Source organism: Macrosteles quadrilineatus, unplaced genomic scaffold, assembly GCF_028750875.1.
Source record: "Macrosteles quadrilineatus isolate MER2022 unplaced genomic scaffold, UCM_ALF_1.0 Scaffold_4__1_contigs__length_99947679, whole genome shotgun sequence".
Lineage (NCBI taxonomy): Eukaryota > Metazoa > Arthropoda > Insecta > Hemiptera > Cicadellidae > Macrosteles > Macrosteles quadrilineatus.
The window spans coordinates 22,332,184-22,358,937 of NW_026542597.1; the positions used below are offsets into that span (position 1 = coordinate 22,332,184).

Here is a 26,754-nt window from a genome sequence, read left to right on the forward strand (position 1 = left end):
ATTCCTGAAAGAGGTTCCCATTCGCTTTCCACATCACATATCCGATTTTGATTACATATGGTATAATTGTGTAAACCTGCATATAACACTGCATAAACCAGAATGATCGGACTACGGGAACGGGTGTTTATGGGGGGTTTTCCTTTTTTTGACCCTAAAAACAAAAAATTTAGCAAATTCTTTCCAAACCATATTGTAAAGCTTAAAAAACAAATAATTTAGTATATTGAAGCATTACTATGCGCCTAATGGTTACTGAGAAAATTCTAAAATATTGTAAACTTAAAATCCCCATGTTATTCTTATGGAGAATAAGTAAACTGTAGTATTTAGCTTGTTTCTGAACATATTTTGATTAAATTTGGAAAATGCATTTATTTCATACTAAACTATTCACATTTTACAAAACACACTTATTTACCCTCCCAGTAAGTATTTTCCCCTTGAAGCATACTTTTAAGTACCTACTCGTTAAACTAATGCTATTTAAATAGGAAATAAATGTGATATTTGAAAGGAGACATTTTAATGGAAATTATGGAAAATCGCTTAGTCTGCAGGTTTGCTGTGGCGGGTGTATTATTTGGTTAAACGAGGTTTTAAATGCCTAAAAAAACTAGAAACAAATCACGACCTTTACAGTGCACCGGACAAAACTAACAATAATCTGATCAATAAGGATGATAAATCTAGTGAGGGAGAATGTTTTATCATTGACTAAATAATGTGTTAGCTCTAGTTATACATTGTTCCCAAGACTATTTATTTTTAATCTATGCTAGAACGCACTGAATTGTGTAATCCTCACTTAACTCCCATGTGTCACACTATTTTTTAGTATGGGCATCGGGTTTGGGTAGAAGAAGAAGAAAAAAACGCTGAAGAGGCAATATTGTCGTCTGTTGTTCTCCATTAGCATTTTTACAACATTACCATTTTGCCATGTTAGGCTAGCTTGATTTTGATTTTAATATATAAATTAACTTATTTCTTAAGTTTCCTTTTATTATTAGTTCGCAACAAATAATATCACATTTACAATGTCCGCGGCTGCTCGACTGTATTCAAAAACCAACCATGTTGAAGCAAAGATACCATTTCTAATTGGCGTTGCTGGTGGGACTGCTAGTGGAAAAGTAAGTAATAGTAGTTAGGCCTTAGTCTAAGTCTAAACTTTTACCTAGGTATTCTTCTCTGACGTGGTTGATGCTGTAATTGCATATTTTGTATCATAAAAAATAAAAATTGTACAAATCATTGTAGCCTAAGTTAGTTGAGCCAGAGGGCATAGGCCTAGGCCTAGTCCTATGCCTATCATAGTCAGGATTCTAAAAGAACTTTTTAGGATTTAATGTTTGGAATCAACATAAGGGGGTACAATTGGGATAGGGGGTACAGTTTCTTAACCCTAGAGCTGGCAGTCATTTTACTCTATAGTAGCAAGGGTTTTTTAGGTGCCACACAACCATTTTTTAGGACACATAAAACAATATATAAATAACCCAGAAAACATATTGTATATTATATCATTTTTTCATCAAAAAACAAGGATTAATATTATAGCCTATACATTTTAGATAACTTATGAAATTTGAATCAACAAAAAAAATTTTTTTGTATACAGGCCTATTTACTAGGCCTAAACAGAAACTTTTTTTATTTGTATGCATATATAATTCCGTAATATAGGCCTAACACAAATCAATGAACTCAAAATAATTTTTCAAAATATACCAATTGTGCAGGATTCTATGAGGAGAAGAATGATATAAGTTAGGCCTAAGTTATAAGTTAATACATGTAGCCTACCTTGTTTAATGTAGGCTAACAAAAAAAAAAAAAAAAAAAAAAAAACATATAACAGTTTTTACTTAAGTTATACATATTCGGTGTACAACCTACACTAGGCCTAGTACTTGAATTGCATGTCTCCCCGCTACTTAGAATTGGAACTCACTAGATCGGTCACAGTAGTTACAATCATTCATCTTGAAGTGAAATCAACTCACATTTCAATAAAAAATAAAACTTATAGGCCTAACGAAGAAACACCAAATCTAACCAAACACAACGCGAAATAAACAACAACAGACGCTGGTAATAAGCAATTGCGTCACCATGACAATGTCGTCAGCTGATGTTTTATTTTCATAGAGTTTTAAGTTTTCCCAAAGGCGTATAAATAGTTGAAATGCACATCAATTGACAGATTATTCATTTCTGAACCGAATAAATACTATATTAAGTGAAATTTTTTTCATTTTCGTGCAAAAATCGGTGATTCCCGTTATGTTGTAAATGCACCCAATATCGGGCGCATGCCAGCTGGAGGGTTAACTGGGCTACCTATGCTAATACCTTAGGACCCGGACCCCAGCTTAAAAACACTTTCTGAAGTGTGAAATTGTGTAAAAAGTGTATAAAATGAAGTTTTGGAGGATAATAATTGGGGGGGAAAGCAATTCCAGTCCCAAATATTGACTGTACCTAATATAATAAAACCGACCCTAACAACAGTTCCTCCAAAACCTTAATATACACCAATTTTACACAATTCCACACTTTGAGAATGTTGGATTCACTACATCGATGTGAAAAATTCACAAGGAATTATGCACTCAACATATAATTTCCTGTTGTCTCACTCAAAGATAACCAAAACCGGCACGCACGGAGAGCACCATGTCTTTGGTTTGCCGGCCGATAGCCAACCAGCAATTAGCCTACAACAAAAATTAAAATCACTTTGTCAACAAATACATAAGTCCTATCACGGCATAAGCCTATCACGGTATTTCACCAGGAATCACCCCGTTTTCTACATAATGTACGAACGTGATTTTCCGACACAATCAGAATGAAAATTAATCACAAATTTGAGCAAATTTGAAATCACATCTTTTGTGACTACTTCACTTTGAACTACTTAACAACACGGAGTCATGGAGACAGTTCCAAACAAACAACTACCGGTAACAAAGAAACCACCAGCCAATCACATTTACTGCACAAAAGAAACCATCAGCCAATCAGAAAACTGCACAGTTACATCATCTGTTGATCTGTTTTACCACAAATCCATAGCAATGCAGTTGCAGTGACAGGTCACCGTACCTCAATTACCCCTAGAATTCCCTCACTTTAACCTGAATTCCCTCTGTATTTCTTGTAAAATCCTGTTTTCAATAGCAATGTATACTGCAGTTAAGATTTCAACATGTAGATCTTATGAACACTCACTTGTTGAGAAAATAAATAACTTGTGTTGGTTAATTCCATATGTGTATTTAATTATTAATTCCATACTTCTTGAGGAGTTTGTTTTCTCTATGTATTCGTAACATATGTCTGCAGAAATATCGATATAGGTTCGGTTCCATATATCGTTTCTAAAATATTTTTATTTTCAATGTAAACAAACATGGAAATAGGTTATGATCTGCTTATATGTTTTATTGATGTTTTGAATGTAAAAATTCAGTTAAGATCGGTGTATGTTTTTAATGTACCGTACTTGAATAAATAAAACTATCAATATTCAAACAAAAGAAGACTGAAAACTTAACTTCAGGTTTTTAGAGGTAACTTAAGGATAGGCTATTCACACAGGTGATAGATGTTACACCACTTTTTATTGACCTGTTTAAATATTTTTAAAGCCATTTTTTTACTAAATATTTAGGATAAAATAAACAAACAACTTTATTTTTACTTTGTTATTGTTTTTATTTATATCATATGGTACAATACAATTCTGATGGTCTTCCTGTCTCTGCCGGCTCTGCTTGTCGTCGTCGGCGGCAAAGGAAAGTACCTATTTATACATATTAATTTCCCATTCTTGCTGGATAATTACCTACCTATAAATTACCCTTTTACCCGTCAAATTGCTCTTTTCTCCCCATGATTAACCACATTTTATCTCCCCCACCCAAAACCCCGAATTCCTACCGGCCCCCTAGTGAATTGGGATTATTGTTTAGCCTATATATTTAATTAATAATAAAAGGAGGTCTTGGCGCCAAAAAATTATTTAATAAAGTTGTAGTATTATTGATGTCCTAGAATAGTTTAGAACGTTTAAGCTGGGGTCTAGGTCCTAAATAAGGTCCCTGATTAAAACTATCGATTTGATTACAGTAGTAAACTTTATGCGATTTTTTAATTAGGCTAGCTACCTATCAGCGGTAAATCTGAACTTTCAGGACTTTTCTTTTAAACGTTTAAATTATTCCTACGATCTTAATAAGCAAGAAAATACCTTTAAAAAAATTTTTTAAGGCGTGGAAACCTCTGCAAATTAAGAAAATATACGGAACTATTTTATCAAGTCGCAGAGCACATTGCTTGCCGAGGAACGAGGAGCGGAGTGATACAGACTGGTGACTACTTACTCTTGGGCTCCTAGAATGGTTTGGGTTACCAGCTGACCATTGATTTAATATTGTAAATTTTAGGGTGATTTTGAATCACATTAAAATAAAATGAAACTATTCTAAACTAACCTAACCTAATCAGACGTGCTGTATGGTTACATAAATTGGTTGTACAGCAGAAAAGGCATGTGGGGAAGGCAGGTTTATGAGAATTTGTGGCTCCATTGTCCTTTGAAGTAAGGTTAGATTAGATAAGTTGAAGTATAGGTTATAGGTAATCGGGTCGTTTATTTGTGTTGCACCATATTGTTTTTTTTATCTTTTGGAATAGTTGGTTAAACGGAGAAACGATTTCAAAAATGCTTGCATTGTATTATGCTGAGTGCATAGCAAAGCTGGTGGTGCTGCCTCCAAATTGACAGGCAAAGCTCTCTTAAAGTACTTAACGCTTTTTACCATGCGGTTGGCATTCTGGGTTATAGTAGTATGTTTTCTGTGATAACGCCTTAAAAAAATTGCTAGGCCAGATTCCAGGGACCATCTCGTAACTCGGCTACAGTACTAGATGTTGTCGGTATTCCCAAAGAATGCAGTTTATACATGGGCATAATTCTATACTTTAAGAAATAACCTGCCTAACTATCCCAAAACAAACAGGGTTTAGTGTACTAGTACATAGCTCAGCAAATATTTGTCCACTCTGCATTCTATTGTGAAATCTGACTCTGCATGTGTGAGTGTTTGAAAGCAATAGAAGATACCAGTTTGATTCATTTTCTAATTTTTGCATAAATAATTAATTACAAACATCTGTGAACTATTTTTAGACTTTTTATTAGTTGTAGAATGCTATAGCAACTTATAACATAAATAAGAGAATAAAACCAACTATCCCAAAACAAACAGGGTATAGTGTACTAGTACATAGCTCAGCAAATATTTGTCCACTCTGCATTCTATTATTGTAAAATCTGACACTGCATGTGTTAGTGTTTTGAACAGTTTGAAAGCAATAGTAGATAGGTACCAGTTTGATTCATTTTGTAATATTTGTATAGATAATTAATTACAAACATCTGTGAACTATTTTTAGACTTTTAGCGAATTTCCCTATAGGGAAGTAGCTATTACCGTAGGTCTCATGGTAAGACCTAGGCCCGGGACCGATTTACTTTTTCATTTTGATGTCCCCCAGAGGCCAAAAACACCATTCGTTCAAATTTTTATATATGTATATATATATGTGTGTCCATCCGCACGATAACTTGAGTAACTTTTGTCCGATTTTGATAAAATTTGGGTTGAAGGTGTAAGGCGGGATAAACTTGAATGAGTTCGCGAACCAGCATGATCGGACTATGGGAACAGGGGTTTATGGGGGTTTAATGGGGTAAAAATAGGGTTTCCCCATTTTTGACCCTAAAAACACAATTAAATTTCACAATTTCTTTCTAAACCATTTTGTAGATCTTAAAAAAACAAATAACTTAGTATATTAAAGTGTTATTATGCGCCTAATTGTTACGGAGAAAATTAAAAAAAATTGTAATTTTAAAATTCCCATGTTATTCTTATGGAGAATAAGTCAACTGTTGTAGTATGCTTGTTTATGAACATATTTTGATCAAATTTGGAAAATACATTATTTTTTACTAAACTACAGTACTTTTAACATTTAACATAAAAAAAACTTTTTTTACCTCCCTGTTGCAGCAAACCTAAGTACTCGTTAAACTATAATTCTGTTTAAATAGGGAATAAATGTGATATTTTTAAGGAGACATTTTATTGTAAATCCAATCAGGCAAATGGAAATTCGATAAGTCTGCAGGATGGCTGCGGCGGGGGTATTTAGTTGTAGAATTCTATAGCAACTTATAACATACTACAAGTTTAACAATAAATAAGAGAATAAAACTAACTATCCCAAAACAAACAGAGTAGCCTATAGTGTACTAGTACATAGCTCAGCAAATATTTGTCCACTCTGCATTCTATTATTGTGAAATCTGACTCTGCATGTGTGAGTGTTTTGAACAGTTTGAAAGCAATAGTAGATAGGTACCAGTTTTATTCATTTTGTAATTTTTGCAAAGATAGCCAAAATACAAAACCCAATTTTGTTGGTTTTCTCTCTAATGTGAGGTCCGTTTAGACAATGAATATGTCAATCAGATTGTAAAATTGCTTGTAAATGTTTTGAAACAAAATTATTTTAGCTTTAACAATAGATTTTATGAACAAACAGATGGTTTAGCTGTGGGAAGTCCACTTTCGGCAATTTTGTAAGAAATATTTTTAAAGCATCAGGAAAAAGAAATGCTAAAGAAATTAAGAAAGAATCATATGATGTAAAACTGTATGTTAGATATGTAGACGACATTCTTGTTATCTTCAGACAATCCCAGGAGCAAGAGCACGAAACGAAGGTGCAGACACTTAACAGCCACCATCCGAACCTCACCTTTACCAACGAGTTTGAAGAAAACCAAAAGATCAACTTCCTGGACCTCACATTAGAGAGAAAAGACAACAAGATCGAGTTTGACATCTACAGGAAACCTACGCAAACGGACACTACAATCAACAGCAAGTCTATCCATCCGACAATCCAAAAGACTGCAGGATTTAGATCCATGCTGTACCGAGCATAAGATCCCACTTAGCCAAGCCAATAGGAAGATAAAACTGGACACCACTAAGAAGATCGCACAAGTTAATGGATTTCGAACCAAGACAATAGAGGACATTGCAAAAAAGAGGAGGAGAAAAATCAATAGCCAGAATAAACTACACAGCAGAACAACATTAGAAGAGATAAAAGAGGAAAATACCAGATATGTCACATTTAGCTACTCAGGGACTACAACACAAAGGACTGCTAATAGATTCAAGAAATACAGAGTTTCAATAGCCTTCAGGACTCAGAACACCATGAGTAAAATACTGCATCCAAAAATAGAAGATTGTAACAAATTCAACGCTTCAGGCATCTATAAAATCAATTGTAACGATTGTGACAACTTCTACATTGGACAGACTGTGAACTTCGTCAACCGCTTCAAAAACCACATATCTGCATGAAGGAACAACAAACCGGAAAGATCAAATGTCGCACAACACCTGTTACAAAATGGACACTCAATAGGAAAAATGGAGGATAATCTATGTATTTTGAAGAATTGTAAGAAAGGATATGTAATGAATCCTTGGGAAGAATTGTATATTTATAAGGAAAAATTAAAACAGATAAAGCTGATTAATGAACAAGTAAATTTTGACTCCAGTTGTACTTATAAAAATGTATTGGCTGGTGCTTCCGGTAGCCAATAGGATATAAGTAGGGGCGCCAATCAAGATTCTTGTCATTCACCTATTGGGTCTGATGATGATTGGAGTGTCCAATTGAAATCGATCACCACTTACCATCTTTTTTGTATATTTGCCGTCTTGTGAGTAACAGTATAAGCGTAAATATATGTTTAAGTGTTATAAGACGTTTCTTTTATTTACTTTCCGTAAATTTAATAACACGTAAAATGCTGATCAAGAAATTATTTAACGTAACTTAATACTTAAATAATCAACCATTGAGATAGCAATAGCATATTAAGATCAGCAACAAGGAACATAAAATTATAGACAATTAATTACAACCGACTTGGCCTTTCTAACCCAATTCTGACTTAATGAATGAATTTTTATGAATCTCAACTCCCTTTTTGTTTTAAGAATCAACCTAATACTTGCATTAGTATGTATGTTTGATATTAGAAAAATTAATTTTAGTATAAAACATTCTTACTTACTTACTGCTGTGGCCACTAGTACCCTAGATGGTACTTGGCCTCCCCAACACACTGCCTCCATAGGTATCTGCTTCTTGCATCTTCCTTCCTTCTCCAACATTCTAGAAACAATAATTCATAAAGTAGGCAAGTGACAGTTTATGGGTTTTATTTCAGTCTACTGTATGCAAGAGGATCATGGAGAAGCTAGGCCAAGTTGACATGGATCATGCTGAGCGACAAGTTGTGACTATCAGTCAGGACAGCTTCTACCGAGAGCTGTCCCCGACAGACAAGGCCAAAGCTGCTAAAGGACAGTTCAACTTTGACCACCCAGGTTTGTACATCTCGTCTGTTTTATTTTTGTTTTGCCCTATCATTTTTTAAACGTTTGTATTCACTAACTTTGAGAATCTTGTTTAATTGAAATGGTTTTATTTTATCGGTAGCCTATGTCACACACAATCCATAATTTTTCCTGTGGTGTCATGTCTGATGTAATTAATTGCTTTGTTCTTGTGAAGTGGCATTCTTCCTAGCTGGGCTGAGGCAGTGCCTTAGTGACGTCCATGTCACTGGCCCGGCCATGACGGAATTAGTACATAAGAATTATGCTAATATTTAGTACCTATTTCGTACTATTTAGTACCAACAAACAAAAAATTAGTACCCCACTCAGTACCGGATAACTAATTAATTTAGGATTCCGGGCCAGTGACATGCTGGCCCGGCCATTTTCGAATTTGATCCTAATATGTATACCATCATTTAGTACCTATTTCGTACTATTTTGTACCTCCAATAATATAATTTGTACCTCAAAGACAACCAAGCTACGGGCCCGTTAACTGTACAGGTCAATGACCCCTCAGCCCGGCCATATCGGAACCTATGGTTATAAACTATACTACTATTTAGTACTTATTTCGTACTATTTTGTACCTCCATTAATATCATTTGTACTTCAAAGATAACCAAGCTACGGGCCCGTTAACTGTACAGGTCAATGACCCCTCAGCCCGGCCATATCGGAACCTATGGTTATTAGCTATACTACTATTTAGTACTTATTTCGTACTATTTTGTACCTCCATTAATATAATTTGTACCTCAAAGACAACCAAGCTACGGGCCCGTTAACTGTACAGGTCAATGACCCCTCAGCCCGGCCATATCGGATCCTATGGTTATTAGCTATACTACTTTTTAGTACTTATTTCGTACTATTTTGTACCTCCATTAATATAATTTGTACCTCAAAGACAACCAAGCTACGGGCCCGTTAACTGTACAGGTCAATGACCCCTCAGCCCGGCCATATCGGAACCTATGGTTATAAACTATACTACTATTTAGTACTTATTTCGTACTATTTTGTACCTCCATTAATATAATTTGTACTTCAAAGATAACCAAGCTATGGGCCCGTTAACTGTACAGGTCAGTGACCCCTCAGCCCGGCCATGTCGTAACCTGTGGTTATAAGCTATGCTACTATTTAGTACCTATTTCGTACCACCATTAAAATAAATTTTACCTCAAAGATAACGAAGCTATTGGCACGCACACTGTACAGGCCAATGTCCCCTCAGTACAGCCCGACCATGTCTCAACCTGTAGTTATGAGGAATGCTTTTATTTAACACCGGCTATTAAAATTGATCAAACTAACAAACAATTTTAAACTAGACTAACAGGAAAAGTCTAATATTTTAAAATTTGGCTTCACTTGTTTTCGTCCTACACTCATTCGAATGAACACATCGATATAGGCTATAGATTATTCGATACTGTATATCGATTACTTTATTTGGTTACGTTAACCTATCCAACCAAACTTGATAAATCGAATGAAATAATCGATATATCGATCGATATGGTGATTCGAATGAGTGTGGGACGTCAACAGCCTGTTTTTTAAGTGCAGCCTAAAAAAATTATCTTTCATTTTCTGTGTATATTCTCAAATTAAAGTTGACCTTTTATGGAGTTAGGGAATTAGGATTACGAATCATGAAAATAGTGTATTAATAACAATCTTATGTTGTCTATATTTACATTTTGTCCCAAAACAATTCTGAATGAACTTTTAATATAAGTCATTTTAAGTATCAAGTGAAACATTTTATTAAAGTCAAAACGAGTTTTGTATGGCACACTACACTTTCATAAGTTTACATATTGAAAATGTTACTATTATTACTTTGAGTTATTGTCAGTACTGTATGCATAACGCCTTTCTGTACATTTGATGTCAATCGAACAAAGATTCTTTAGCTGTGATAATTTAAATTGAGTAAACTAAAACTTGACACGGCACTTGTTTACTAGGAGAGACAAAACTCTTCGAGTCCTTGGTGTCATCGTAGAGTTCCCATGTGTCGTTAGATCTTCTAGCGTATGCCACGTAATGTCCAACACTTGTAAAAGATGTTGTTCTTCCGCAGAACCCCAAGAATCCTCTTAATATATATTCAACTTCTTGAACTACTACGGTAGGTGGTAGTTCACATGGTTTCGTCTAAAACAACGAATATTTTGAATTATATAAGACACAATAAAATACCTACTTTATATAACACAGTCCGAGTCTAGACCAGCCGTCCGCATGCGGACCACCACACACTCATGCCGTCCCAGTATTTGTACAGTTTATGTTTAATGTGTCGTTTAAATGTTTCGTGTTCGTGTCCGTGTGTTCAATGGTTTTTATTCAAAATGACGTGTTCGTGAAAACGAACGAAGATGATGTCCCTAGCCTGAAGAAGATACCATGAAAAGGTTATCGAAACTGCAGCCTACTAAGACTACAAGGATCGCTTTGACAGTAAAGGTAATTAAACCATTCATTCACTTATTGAAAAAAACGATTCAGAGGCTGCCAACATGAAAATGAAAAAGCAGCTGGTACAGGTAATAATATAATTTCTTACCTTCTACTGATGACAGGTCTGAGCTTATATCCGATCCCATCATCTGTTGAACTTCTTCCTCGTTAACATGCAGTCCCCACTCCTTGTGCTTCAGCTGAGCAGTTTTATTATTTTTTATGAAAAGATAAATTGCCTTTGGTGTCATCTGACCACTTAAAACACTGGATAATTCGGTAAAAACAGGATTCGACGGTGCCACAACCCTCCCCGCAATAACAACACTCGTTTTGTAACGCGAAATAATTGCGCACACCTCCTCGGCAGTTACTTTTCTAGGCCTACCACGCTTCATTTTTTATGACACTAAAAAAACCCAAAAGCACTCACTACAACAGCACTCACCAAAAACTATCGACTTAAGACAAGGCAATTGATTCCATTGATTCACTCCATGACGAGAGTTACACACAGATCGCAACACAAGATGGATATCTCATGGCACTCACGTGCAAAAGGATGGACGCGAGCATTCGCCATTCGGCTGTGCCATTGCGCAGTGTTGCCACTCATAGGGATTTGTCCCGAATCCAGGGACTTTTTAAAACGCAAGGACCGTTTTAGGGACAAAATCATTTCTAGGGATTTTTATTTGACTTTATATTTAATTTATTTCACTGAAAACTTCATAAATTATGACCCCTAAATAAATAAATATATGTAGCTGTTTTATAAACAAACCCACCAGTACATATTGGAATTGAACTTAATTATTATTGTAGTACCTATTTTGGTGAAGAATGAAAGAATAACCGAGCATAACAACTATACCAACATATTAACCTTTTTAACCTTTTTTGAATACAGTTAAGAAAAGTGTAAATAGTGTGCGAATTGGTTTGCTTGGCATTGACATTCATCATCAATAACCAAAAACTTGTACAATTGATTCTAAAAACTCGTGTTTGGAGCTTTATTGCCACAAGTGTAAGTCTTGGGACATATTTGGGACATTTTACGACATCTTGAGATTTCCAGGCAAAAATATAATAATGGATTTAGGGATATTTTGCTCGGAGTAGGAGGAGGAGGTGGTAACACTGGTAGTAAGCAAGGTCGGGCGGCTGACCTTGAAAAGGGAGGGAGGGAATTATCGCTCCTCACCTCCTTTCCCACGACCACCGTTCCCGGCCTTCCCTCTTACGGCTCACTCTAGTCACACTCACAATCACAAAGCTAGCAGCAAAACAGCAGTTACATGAATGAATGAATAAATTAATGAATGATTTATGCAATTATATTTGCTACATAGTACAAATGTTTACAACTTTTGCTGATCATCATAAATATTAAAACGTGACAGGGTTTTTTTATTTCACGATTCTGAATCAACCACTTGACGGATTTTCAAGTTTTTTGTGTTGAAAGACAGATAATTTTGAAAACTAGGGAATGTTGAAGCCATAATTTTAGTTTAGGGTTTCAGTTTTTTAGAAGATAAGTTTAAAATTGTAAAAAGTAGCAGCCGACGCTAACATTCTACATTCTACAAATATTGATATTACTTCAGTTTTAGTTGACTACTAAATTCCCGTACGTAGGACGGGCCAACAGCTCGTTAAGTTTTAAAACATAAATTAATTAAGAAAAAAGAAAGAAAAAATTAACAAAGTTGTGAACTTAATGTTGAATGATATAAAAAAAATCACCACAGTACCCTCGCACCAAAATAGCCTAAACCTTGACACATTGATTACTTGGGTTGTATGAGTAGTACATATTGTTTAATATGAAGAACTAAATAGTTGGAGATAACCACCAAATAACTGCATCACTTGTTAATTATTGAGTACTAAATAATAGCAAACCTTATAACTAGAAACTGTGACATGGCCGGGATGAGGGGTAATTAACCACTAACAATAACATGATTACACATACAATATGTAACATAATTAGCTTGTTTATCTTTGAGGTAATTTTTTTACCTCGAAAGGTACAAAAAAGTATAACTACAGGTTCCGATATGGCCAGGCTGAGGGGTCATTGACCTGTACAGTTAACGGGCCCGTAGCTTGGTTATATTTGAAGTACAAATTATATTAATGGAGGTACAAAATAGTACGAAATAAGTACTAAATAGTAGTATAGTTTATAACCATAGGTTCCGATATGGCCGGGCTGAGGGGTCATTGACCTGTACAGTTAACGGGCCCGTAGCTTGGTTATCTTTGAAGTACAAATGATATTAATGGAGGTACAAAATAGTACGAAATAAGTACTAAATAGTAGTATAGCTAATAACCATAGGTTCCGATATGGCCGGGCTGAGGGGTCATTGACCTGTACAGTTAACGGGCCCGTAGCTTGGTTGTCTTTGAGGTACAAATTATATTATTGGAGGTACAAAATAGTACGAAATAGGTACTAAATGATGGTATACATATTAGGATCAAATTCGAAAATGGCCGGGCCAGCATGTCACTGGCCCGGAATCCTAAATTAATTAGTTATCCGGTACTGAGTGGGGTACTAATTTTTTGTTTGTTGGTACTAAATAGTACGAAATAGGTACTAAATATTAGCATAATTCTTATGTACTAATTCCGTCATGGCCGGGCCAGTGACATGGACGTGCCTTAGTGGCACACAGGACGGTCAAAGGGTAACATCTCTGACAGTGCGTTTTGATTACATCTGGCCGCTAAAACCAATGCTTTTAACTTGAGTTTATTAAATGTTGTTTCCAGATGCGTTTAATGACGAACAGATCTTCCAAACTCTGCAAGATGTCCTTGCTGGCAAGAAGGTGGAAATTCCCGTTTATGATTACCGCACAAATTCTATGTAAGTTTATGACAGCTTGAAAATTTTATAATTTTTCTTTTTTACTCTACCTCAATTATCATTATACAATATTTTATTCAGGCCTGCATTTAATCATTTTTCAGTTCTGTTTTGCATGAATGTTTTAATAGCCTACCTCCTTTAAATCAAACTGCATGTGTGTGAGTAATCACATGCCATAAATATAGCCTATTGTAATGGATTTAAAAGCCAATTTTCAATATTTGTGAAGATCTTTGACCTGTTTTGATGACGAGTTGGATTGCATTTTGAGCTTTTTACAATCATAATTTGTCTGATCATAAATAGGTCTTTGTCAAGATAAGATTTAAATATACAATACATACCTTAAAAAAGATGTTACTTAATGCCACAGTACAAAGTATTTAGTTAATGGTTAAATCTATAGGGTTTCTTTCATTTTTCCAATAATGTTCCATATTCTGTTAGCATAGGCTACCATTTGCCGATTAAAACTGGATTAGATCCAATTTTTCTGGATAGGTTTTTTGGGAAAAAATACTTTTTGTAACAATTCAATATTTCCACTTATATTTTTCATAGATAATTTAACTTTCACCATATGTTTTCTTTGTATCAATATGTCAATTTATCAAACCTTGTATAATATATGACCAAACAGACCAAAAGGTAATCAATTTAATACAATATAATATATAAATTTTCAAATAACCTAATTTCATGTAAATATATAATAGCCTATAATTTTTGTAACAAAATTGCTTCAAGTTCAATATAATTTTATTTAAATAACTTTTCAAAATTAAAATTTTGCTCTATAGCAAATTAAAATTGTTATAGTATATGACGTGAACAGTGGCCTACAATTCTATGTGATTAAGTCAGCATTGACATATGTGAGTGCAACAATGCATCAGACCTTCATGACTTCCAATGGAGCTGAGCTAGTATGAAGATGTAAATTGGATACTACCTATTTTAATATCAAAATTTATAAAAAAGTGTCTATATTTGAACCTAAATTAGTGAAATTCGATTGAAAAAGAACCGTCCTTATTACAAACATTAATAATTAAGTTACAACATCAAGAAATTTTGCTGCGAAGAAGACATCAATTTGGTGAGATCACTCCAGACATTTCCCCTTTGGAAGCCATTAAAACATTTTTAGGCCTAACCTTTGGACATTTGTACTCAAATTCAAAGTCAAGAAACTAATAGAAGCTAAATATTCAGAACTTTAATTAATTCAACCGATCTATAATTTGAACCTATTTTATATTTCAAACAAAATTTTAATTAGGCTATATAAAATCACAAGATTAAATTCAAATGCCGCTCGATCACCCCACCTGAGATAAAGATTCGTGTAATAAATTATAACACCTGAACCTTTAGAACTATTGTAATAGGCTTAGCCTAAAGCTTTCATTATTAAATTCATTCCCCACTCATTGTAAACTTTATTGTGAACCCCTTATTTTCTTTTACTATCAATTTTGTATTATAATTAAATAAATTTAAGTTTCGATATTGTACATGGAGTTTCCATTGTATTCTAACTTTAAGGTTGATTACATTTTTCAAATCTAAAATAGCCTAAGTGTAAATGTGAGAAAGAGAATTATTTATGAATAAATATTTCCTTCCCAAAAATATATTACTTAAAAAAATATATATATGATAGGCTACTAGGAAACAAACTAGCCTTATTTTTATGATGGAAAATATTCAAACAGGATGTTTCAAAGTGTTGTGACATCTAATTAGAGATTGGTTGTTTTCAGTGTTCCCGACCAAACAACAACTGTGTATCCGGCCGATGTGGTGCTGTTTGAAGGAATCCTTGTGTTTTACTTTCCGGAAATAAGAAATCTCTTCCACATGAAACTATTTGTAGACACCGACTCAGACACAAGGCTGGCGAGAAGAGGTAAACATTTTCTTTTTTACTTGCTAGTTCTAAAAAGGATCAACTTATTTATATATTTTAAATGCATAACTCCAATTACCATAAAGCATACGTCAGTAGCAGTCTTATGGCAGAAGATGCAATGGCTTGAAACAACAACTAAAGTTTGTACATAAGAGTTAACCCTTAGAGTGCCAGGCGAGAAATAAAAGTAACGCTCAAAAAATGCCGATGATTTTTCCCGAAGGTCGCGCTAAAAATGCCGAGCGCGATCTGGCGAATTTTAGGTTAAAATTTCGTAAAAATCGAATTTTCGATATTTCGACCAACGAAAATCGATGTATCGCATCTAGCAACTTTCGACTCAATGTTAATATATGGGTTAAAAGAATCCGAGTATTTATTCGGTTGTTATGACAGCTGTTCGATCATTACGAAACGTCCGGTCAGCCGGACGTTGGCACTTTTGGCTCGTTCTAAAAACGTCCGGTCGGCCGGACGTTGGCACTTTTGGCTCGTTTTAAAAACGTCCGGTTCCCCGGACGTTGGCACTCAAAGGGTTAAAAGACAATCAAACATTACAAGATAACAAAACAATTTTTTCAACAACAACAAAAACAAGAATAATTAGGCCTAACAGTTTTTAAATACATTTTTAAGAAAAACAACGAGATAGTAACACAAATGAGCATGATATGCAGGGTGTAAGAGAACAACATTTTAAGGTAACAAGCTCCTTTAATGGAAGAATCATTTCAATCAATAAGACCAATAATTGAGGTTAGTGCTGAGAGGCTGAAGAATTCAAAGTTAAACCATAGATGGTTAAACGTAGTGAAAGAATTTTCAAAACTGCAGAGAGAAAGACAAAAAAATGTCACATTAAGAATTTAAGTGTTTTAAAATTAGAAAAACCTTCATCAAACAAGTTTATAGAAGAACAATAACAGTTGTAAAGAACACACAATGAGGGGAAACTTGGAAAAGTCTGTGGTCGCTAAAAACGATCAATGAGGACCCTCTAGGTCAGTCAGATGCCTAGGCCTACCCTAGGGAGGAATGGTCCCTGTAGTAGCCCAGCAGGAATGTGATGACTACACTCTGCGTACAGCCACTTAAATTCCAACCCTGCCACCAACATCTACTCCCCCTCGATCGAGGTGTTGCAAAATGACGATTTAGAAGAGTCTAGAACCAAGGGATGTTGAATCACCAGACCAATCCCACTCAAGTCTCAGTGAAAAGGGGGTGAAGAAAATGCAATATTACACCCCAAAATGGTAGAATCCAACCAGAAAAAAAGCTTGGCTTAACATAAGATTAGTTGAACATAAAATAGTATATTTCTTACCTAGGCCCAAAAATTGTGTTTTGCTGGCTATAGATCATTTGTTAAGTTCGAGACAAAGTCGAGAACTGAAAACGACTGAGAACTGCTAAACCCTTTCGGCCCTTGGTCCAAACACCATTTTTCACCACCACACCATACAAAAATTGAGAAAATCATATCTATATACAATAAATGCGTACCAACATCAAACAACTACATACAACTTTAAAGTTATGTGAAGAAATATGAGGAATTAGCTAAAATAATAATAAATAATTGCTAGGCAGCGGTGACATAAAAACAAGTCTGTTGCAATGCATGGATACTGCTTGTGTGTTTAATAATTTAATGTTTTAAGTAAATAAACAGCTGATTTTCGGCCCTAGGGGCGTAAAAACCTGCTCCGACCCCATATGACGACGACAGCTGGCATTTCAGCCCTGGACAGCAATACGTAACTTTCAGCCTCTAATTAACATTTGTAAAATGACCAAAAACATTGTAGTGTGGTGAAAAATAATTTTAATTTAAAGAAAATATATATTCTCCAACTTAGTCCTGTTTTATGTGAAACATTAAAATATATAGGAAGGAAAGATTACGTTATGATATGTGAACCAAAGTACCACAAACAATTTATTTTTAAGTTTAACTATTTGCCTGTTTTCAGTGCCACGAGACATCAAAGAACGAGGACGAGACCTTGATCATGTCCTTACTCACTACATGGATTTTGTAAAGCCTGCCTTCGAGGATTTTTGTCTTCCTGTAAGTATACATAATAAATAAATTAATTATTGTCGGGACCACGTAAGTTTGCAGTTGGTGGCAGCCAATCACAAGACAAGTCTAGTGCGACGTTGCCACATCTCCCATTGACAACACTTATTAAAGATACAAAGCAATATTTTCAAATCAGCTGGTATTATTAGATTTGGCAACACCGCACGGTTCTTATTGGTTCATTCAAAACCATATGGTAAATAGGCTCCTCCCTCAACTGCAAACTTATGTGGTCCCGACAATAGATACAAAGTTTGATTTGCTTAGAAAGTTTTGTTTCTATTAGGCAGTTTAAAAAAATTTGTATTAACTCACTGATGTCTGTTCACTTTGAAGATGATAGCTCCTATGTAATACAAGCCTATTTATTTCTATTTGTTCAAGAAATAAAGACCATTTAAAGTCTTATTAATTCCAAATAGAATAATGAAATTAATAAGGAAATCTTTCTTGCAGTCTGTAAGAAAGCCCCTAATTGTAGATCTTTATTCATCATATGAAACAATAAAGGCCAACTGATTCATTATATGAGGAAGTCAAAAAATACATTCCTAGGTACAAGGGATGTGCTAAATGGGCTCAAAAGATGCACTAGAAAAAGCCTCACCTCACCGTTACCTTCAAATAGAACACTGGTCGGCAAAGTTAATGCTCTAAATTTCTTAAAAATGGTCGCTTACAACACAAATGGGCGTAAGTAGATAGAATATTAAGATGTACTTACGCCTCTTTGTCTTTCAAGGGTTTAACATTATCTCAAGTTTGATTGAAATGTAAATTGTATATTTTTATTTGATTGTTGTATTTTATCAGATTTTTTTTTTCAGACCAAAAAGTTTGCAGATGTGATTATTCCAAGAGGTGCTGACAATACAGGTAAATAAAACTTTTAATTCCGTGTCTACTTGGAGTCAGGCTAGTATAGTGTTTGTAATACAAAGTAGAATTTTTGGTTGTAGTGGTGTTCATTTAAGGTATTTGATAACATATAAAAATCTATATTTAATTAGGTAATTTAATTGTTTCATTAGAATACAATGTTAGTATAATTAGAATACTAGCTGCTGTATCCATTTTTTCCAAGGGAGTAGTTTTTTGGCTTGAGTTTACACTGAAAAATCTTCTGATCATAGTTGGTTAGTTTTACACTGGGATGATGGCGTCGTCCTGTAATCCAGCTACTATGAGGTCGCGAATTGTGGATATTTATAGGCATGCACTGTCGATGCAATACTCCCTGGTGTGGATTAACGTCTGCACTAGTGAGTACTACAACCATCTGCAGTACTATCCTGATAATTAGACTAATTTGTTAATTACACAAGGCAAAAAAGTGGTTCGGATTCCACTATAAAATTTAGGTCCCTTAGTTACCTACATATTTACTGTATGGGCTATTAATTAACAGCTGTGTCTAAGGAACATGTCGGCCTTAGTCACTAACAAGACTACAAGATCGCACCAATCATCCAACACTCATCTCCATTCATACTTAGCTTAAAATACCTACATTTGTATGGTCGCCATTTCAATGTAAAGTATTAAAGTAGAGAAGGCCTATTAATACGTCTTTATCATAAGTTAAGACTCTGTAGAAGAAAGCCTTATCGGCCTAATTTTAAGGTCTACCTTGTATTGTACTAACAGTTTCAGGCTAGTGCACTAGAAGAAAAACATCTTATTTCCTTAACAAAACATCTTAAGCTACAACCATTACTAGGCCTAGTTCATTTGTTATGGCAATTAAGATAAATAAATCTTTTTCATCATTTGTAATGTTTTTTTTTATTAGGATGTGCTATCAGCTTGTGATAAACTGTTAAAAACTGTAAAGAGGTAATTTAGAGGCATTGCTCTTTGTGATAAAGGTAAAGTAGGTTTACCGCAAGGTTTTAAACATGTCTCCAGGTAAAGGGTTTTGTTTGATTTGGACTTAAAAACATGCCATATTCCAAGTAATAAAACACAACAGAACAACAATTAATAAATAAACAATTAATAAAATATTAGTGCATCTGTACACTACTAAGTTTAGATCAATGTAAAAAGCGTTGTCATGAACCTAATATTTTTGAAATTTGGGTTTAAAAAAAAAGAGGAAAATCCACTTATGTCTTGTTTTCTATTTCCAATGTTTTTGTTTTCAAATGAAGTTATTGGATAAGTTAGATAAAGGTATTCTGAAGATCCATTCCGTTTCGGTCTACCAAACGCCTTTCTGTTAACCAACTCTAAATTACATTCCAAGAAGAAAATTCATCTTGTGGCACTTGGCACTACACACATTGAATGGTAAGTGTAAATATGTTTGTAAATTGATTTATTTAATAAGTTGATATTAATGAATGAATTGTTAAAGTTTGTTACTTTTTTATAGCATTGTTTCAGTAATATTGTAATTAATTTATTTTTTTTTAGATAGAGAAATAGTGACCTTTGTTATTGACTCGAACGTAACTTTTGATCTATTATCAATGAATATAAAACCTTAAAGAAGCGCAATGGCTTGGTAAAAATTTCAGTCTGGAAATATTTTATTTCTGGATAGTACCCGTGACAGCTGCTGTGCGAGCGATCCTAATGGCGGCCGGGTAAAGCTCATTTCGGCAGCAAAATTTGATTCTGACTATCCTCTATAAGCATTTAGCTTCTTAATGGTATTCAGTGCTATTATTGTGTTTTGTTTTGAAGTTCATAGTTAACCTTACATTTATCATTTGTAATAACATGTAATATTGTACAAGTATATGTCCCTCTTTAAGAAATAACTAAATTCTGTATATTTTATTTACTTAGGTTAAGGGTGTAACTTAGAGCACAAGGTCCTAGGTTATTAGGATTTTAGTGAGGATAGCAAGCTTATCTGAATGGGAAAGAGTCCAAACTGGAAACACAAAACTTAACACTTTATACCAAAACTTCAGGCCTAATGGTGGCTAGGAAGTTATTGCAACACTGTGTATCCAATATGGTCACATTGTGTATATATATATATATATCACAGTTTCAATTGATTTTGTATAGTAATAAAGTAAATATGTATGTAAGCTTGCTTATTAGCTTGGGTATTGGAGTGGGTTGGATGAAAGGTGTTAAACCATTGTTTAGAGATAATTTCCATATTCTCAGTAGTGACTTGTTACATTGAGGAGGCAGGATCTGACTATTTTTGTTATATGCCTAGTATTTGTTGTGGAATTTGACTAAACATAAATAGCCTGCTATCCTCACTAAAAATCCTAATAACCTACTTAATTGTTAGTTAATTTTTAAACTAATCCATTGTAGTTTTAGTTTAGTAAGCAAATAAGTTTGGTTAGTATTTATAAGCGGTGTCTATAATTTAAAAGCCATACATTATATTCAAATTTGTTAAGTTTTACTGTTCACTAAAATAATTAAAATTAGGAGTTGTGGGTTCGGAACATTTTCGGTTCAAGGCAACAGTTGGAAAAGGTTCCCGATGTTGCCGAAAAAAATATTGGTGTGAAACCTTCATTTATCAAATCCATAGCAAGGTAACTGTGTCACCAATTGGAATTACACTGCATTTTATTCTTTCCATGTTACTAACTATACGATAGATTCAAGATTTCCTTCCTTAATGGTTACATTGTCAGCAACTACATCATTGTCTTCTTCATCTATGCGGTTGTCACCCGAAGACCACGATTTACCACTATTGGAATCAACCATGGAAGCCTAACAAAAAGAATGTTGTGGTTAAGGAAGCCTAACAAAAAGAATGTTGTGGTTTACTTCGTTAACAGACTTCACTAATTTAGATCAATTTTTGTTATTTTTACATGTTTAGTGTATCTTTAAGGTTATTTCGGGGTACATTAGTATTATCTAAGGTAGTTGATTAAGAAGACTTTGACAGTGAGGTTTAAGTTAGATGGCTATAAAATTAAAATGTTATGTGGAAAATCAGTGATACTTCATCATAAAGAAACCCAGTGACTAGAGTAAACAGTGTTGTTTAAGGATTGCTAGAAGTTATTTGATGCTTTAAGTTCAGATTATTTAGTGTACGACAAAATTGAAAAAAAACTTTAATCTCAGTTTTGAAGGTTTAGACTTAAATAAAGAATTAAAAATATTTAACCCATCTTAGTGTGGGTGTCCCACAACAAAAAACCTAAATACAATTAACAATAACATTATCATTTAATAATAGTACTCGTGTAACATTTTTTTTTTATCCTTCAAATTTACTGAAAAATAAGGGAGATACGATGTATTCTCTAGAGCTTGCAATATTGGTTCAAATAACCTAGCACTTTTTGTGCATCACTTCTTGCTTATTACACAATACCTAATTGCTTCCATATGTGTTGAGGTAGTCAGGATGATAATACTGTAATATAATGTACACAACTATATTACAGTTAATTGCTGGCACTCTTGTACTACCTTTTGAGAACGACAAACGTTATAAACATCGTAGAAAAAAAATACCCACACAATTCTACGCTAAAGGTAATTTTCGCCATGTGAATCAAATCTGGACTACTTTTGAGTAATTCACCAAAGTTGTGTTTACCATAGTGTTCCACTACAACCAAAAATCTCTACGCTTTAAATTATAGCCGCAGATAATTAAAGCAACATTGAATAAGATTTAATGACTTTGTGTTGGTTTGGGTTGCAGTTGCTATAGGCTTGATCGTTCAACACATCTGGGACATACTGCACGGTTCAAGCCAACACAAGGTCATTGGACGACGAGCCAGTTCAGGCTCTGACACCCTGAGCCGCTAGTCTCCGTCCGCCGTCTAGGTTATGTTAGGTAGAAAGAGACAGGTGTAGTAGACGTAAATGTTCATAAGTACGTTGCGGCAAATAGCTGGTATTATCTCGTTTAGTATTTGTTCAATCGTCTTACGATTTATAGAAATTTTATTTCTTTAGACGGAAAGATTTTAGGATCTTTGATTTTTGGACTTCAAACAAAGACTTTTATCAATTTAAATTTTAGTGAATTTCAAGGGAATTTTTGTATTTAATCATAAAAGATAGAAAGTATTCTAGCTATGCATTTCAGAAATATTGAACATTTAGAGGGTAATATATTCATGATGTATTAAACTGAGAAGCTATGAGATTTTGAAGAGATTATTATATATACATGTAAAAGTTGTTGACAGCACTACCTATATTACTAGTTAGCTCATAAAAATGTCAATTATTCTAAAACTCGACTGAATAACTTAGTTATTTAGTAGTTACTGAATTACAGGGTTTGCTTCTTTATAAGTACTATAAGTTTGTTTCCTCCACATCTCACAATTAGTATTATCAATCCGCAATGGTATTGAGATAAAGAAGGAAACTACACTTTCTTATATTTTTTTCTCGTAGACAGTAAATTGAGCTACTTAACTAGTCTAGAATACCAAAAACCTATCTGTCTCTTTCTTTTTTAGATAAAATTGTATTTATCCAGTAAATTTACTTGTTATCCTGGTTTTGCTTTTAAGTCTACTACAATTATTAGGCTATACATGTTTGTTTTATATATTTTCTAATATGTTTTTGTGCAAATTTGTTATTGTATAATTTTTGCTAATATGTTGCATCACATATTTACATTGACAAAATACTTAAATCATTAATGTTTTTTACTGTTTGACTTGTATTTATTTAGAAAAAAGTTTCTAGCAATCAATTATTTTGCTGATAGTTTATCAGGCTGTCTACAGGTCATGAAACTCATTGGAATGTCACTGATTTTAATTTTGGGGGCATAGAAGTCACTGATTAAAATTCAAATGGATTTTAAGTCTCAGACTTGTCAGATCCAAATAAATAAATTGAAACACATTTTCATAAGGCCCTTATTTACTTAGTGGTCAAAACAATGCTTTCTGAAATTAAAGAAATATTCCCTGTGACAGATAAAATAGGCTTATTGCAGATAATTCTTTATAGCAATAGGTAATCGAAAAGTCATAAGATATTACTTAGAAGAACCAGTAGACACTGTTATATTTTACTTACTACTATACCGGTGTATAAGTTTATACTGTATTGTTATTTTCTTATGTTAAAATTTAGTGCTTGGTTATTATTAACAGCACAAATCTATTACGTCAGCATTAAAGATGATGTAGACGTTTGATGAATGTGTGAGGAATTGTATCTCTTCATGTGTTAGAATGTTGTGTAACTGTTAACCTGTTCTATTCAATGACATTCCTCAACGGGGCATTTGAGTCTTTAATGTAACAATTCACTGTCATTAATGTGCTCACATGGTAAATTTTGAAATAAAGTTTGTACGTTGTGTAGTCCTTGTTTTTTTTATTTACCCGTGTTGGAAAGTGATCATTCTATTTTATACTTTACTGTACATATACATTGTCTGAATATACTGCATGAATTAGTAAACCTAATTTACCTTGGCAATATGTCAATTTTGCAGGCTCTGTTAACTATGTCACCAGAAATCACAATTTAACTTAATTAATAGTTAAACTGTTTTTAGACCTACATCTTGGTAATCATAATACTTCCAATTCAGTGTTTACTTACCTTGAGCCTTTAGTATGCATTTCACTATTAGGCAGCCTATAATTTATTGTAGGTAACATTGTTTGTTAGAATGAATTTACAAAATGGCATAGGTCATGGACACATATGAGCTCAAACTCTGTAAATGTTTAACAACAGGTTGTAAATTGTTGACAGATATTAAATAACAGGCTACATGCCAATTGCAGCTATATAATCCATTCTTTATTTTATTACTGAAGTGATAAGGTAAAATTTGTGGTCATTGCCATGAACCAAATCAAAATATAGGAATATCACATCAAAATAACTAAATAGGCTATAGAAACAATCGGTTTTAACATTGACTACATAGTGAAAGTAGACTTATCACCTTACACAAACTCAAAATTTATATTAATAAAATTTTTCTATTTCATCATCTATAGACGGTTGTAGTTTAAATTTTCAACTTCATATAAAGAAACACAATACATTATAACATTAAGGAAGTTTGATTTGATTAGTTACTCTAGTTAAGTTATGGTATCTAGAGGTTTTGAAATGACTTAAAGTAATCAAAATGTTCAGTTTGATATATTGCAATTGTATTGTGTCAACACTGACGTTTCCCCATACAGTAGACTCCCTCTTATCGGGACTAAGCCCAGTCCGGATAACAGGTTTTCCAGTTAAACCGACGTCCCCAAAAATTTGTTAAAACGGACTGTTTACTGTGATATTTGACTTAAATTTAAGAGAGCATTGTATTAAGACACGTGATCACTGGTCTCAAATCTTTCCCACGAGAACAGACGTTTCAGTACTGCCCACTTCCTGCCGATCTAGTCTGGTTAAACCAATATGCTGATAAAAATTGTCCGGTTAAAAAGATGTCATTTCCGCCCTGTCATGTAGTCCGGTTAAAAGGTATCCGGATAAGAGGGAGTCTACTGTATTCACATGGATATAGCAGCTAGTTCTCTCACATTTGATCTTGTAGCGTATGCATTTACTCAATGCAATGAGTGGATCAAATCTTGATTAAAAGAATTGCAACATGAAAAACTTGTAGATTTATCTTTTACATTACCATTACCAACTGGTGATCGTTGACCAGATGTCTGGATTGATCTTGTCAGATAAAATTAAGATTAAATTTTGTTTTGTTAATTTTTTTTATAAAATTGTTTAAAGAACTTGTCGTTTTCAATCCACTATTCTTCACAGAGGACTACTTTTGGATCTTCACTGCTCCATTATCAAACCTTGTAGACAAACCATTAATCACATGTCAAAGATGAAATTTAGAAGTTTGTGAATCAAGCAACAGACTTAATCTTCTTAGGCATCTGGTTATGAGTGTGGACTTGTTTTGTTTGGCTCCAAATGAAATTATATTAATTAAAGTGTCTCTCATGGGTAATTACATTTTTAAATGCTCCAATTATAACATTCAATACAGTTTTTAAGACCTAATTTCAACTGGAGCAATGAAACTGCAAATTATGTGTTATAAACAGTAGGGTATTAAAAAATTGATGACCAAATACAACCAAATTTATAAGGCAATAACAGACTGTTTTTTTCTGAACGAGACATCAGGTAAAACTGATGTTTCAAAATACTTTTTATAAGCAAACCAGGATTTGTGTTTTTTTTTATTTTTTTTTACAGTAAACCAGTCCTTCAAATATTAAGTAGCGAGAAAATGTTGATATCGGCAAGAACCTTCTAATGAAGTGATGTGTTTTTACAGTGGCCATTGACTTGATCGTGCAGCACATACGCGACTTGTTGAATCATCGAATCAGACCAAACAGATCTGAACCACCTTCACCAGTCCACGGCTACCGTCTCCACTAGTCAGTTGAACGGACTACTGAACAACTATCTAGTTACCGTTTACATTACCTACAACTTTATGTACATAAGTCAGTTTTCACAGTATTAAAGTAAAGTAATTTTAGCACATGAAGTGTAGCGGTACACACAATCAAACGCAATAAGTATTTGATATTTATCTTCTTATTTGCCTTTAAACTACTGAAAGTGTTTTAACTTAATCGATCTAGTCCTAGTTAGTTATTTAAGTGAGTTAAATGCGGACTTTTAACTTATTGTATGTTACTACTAAGTTTTTAGTAATTTTAACTTAATTGACAACTCTTGCCATTACATAGTTAAGTATGTAAATTATTTGCAAATGTTTTTTAATGTTACTTGTTATGTTCTGTAAAGCAGTATTTTATCTTGTTGACAATGTGACATTAATTCAGTTATGTTTTGAATAAAATTGTTTATATTTTAACTTATTGTTTTGTTTATAGTAATTTATTGTGTTCACCGTCCTTTAACATAAGGAAATAAC

At 33.7% G+C, this 26,754-nt stretch overlaps 1 protein-coding gene across 2 annotated transcripts; it reads left to right on the plus strand.

The window, feature by feature from the left end:
* Nucleotides 1-889: 889 nt before the first annotated feature.
* LOC128993233 (uridine-cytidine kinase) lies at nt 890-26,646 on the plus strand. Of its 2 annotated transcripts, none has more exons than XM_054417000.1 (7): nt 890-1,136; nt 8,342-8,501; nt 13,785-13,881; nt 15,651-15,796; nt 17,776-17,873; nt 18,716-18,764; nt 22,543-24,181. In XM_054417000.1, the coding sequence occupies exons 1-7, from the start codon at nt 1,041-1,043 to the stop codon at nt 22,650-22,652; spliced, it is 756 nt and encodes a 251-aa protein (XP_054272975.1). In that variant the 5' UTR covers nt 890-1,040; the 3' UTR covers nt 22,653-24,181. The 2 variants fall into 2 exon arrangements, with proteins under 2 accessions (XP_054272975.1, XP_054272976.1); XM_054417001.1 differs by lacking the exon at nt 22,543-24,181 and adding an exon at nt 26,143-26,646 and having other exon boundaries at nt 891-1,136.
* Nucleotides 26,647-26,754: the final 108 nt, after the last annotated feature.

Bases quoted from the DNA above. Each gene is read 5' to 3' on its own strand.
- LOC128993233 (XM_054417000.1), top strand. From the start codon at position 1,041: ATGTCCGCGGCTGCTCGACTGTATTCAAAAACCAACCATGTTGAAGCA. The intron at 1,137-8,341 runs GTAAGTAATAGT...GTTTTATTTCAG, and splicing joins GTGGGACTGCTAGTGGAAAA to TCTACTGTATGCAAGAGGAT. The intron at 15,797-17,775 runs GTAAACATTTTC...GCCTGTTTTCAG, and splicing joins CACAAGGCTGGCGAGAAGAG to TGCCACGAGACATCAAAGAA.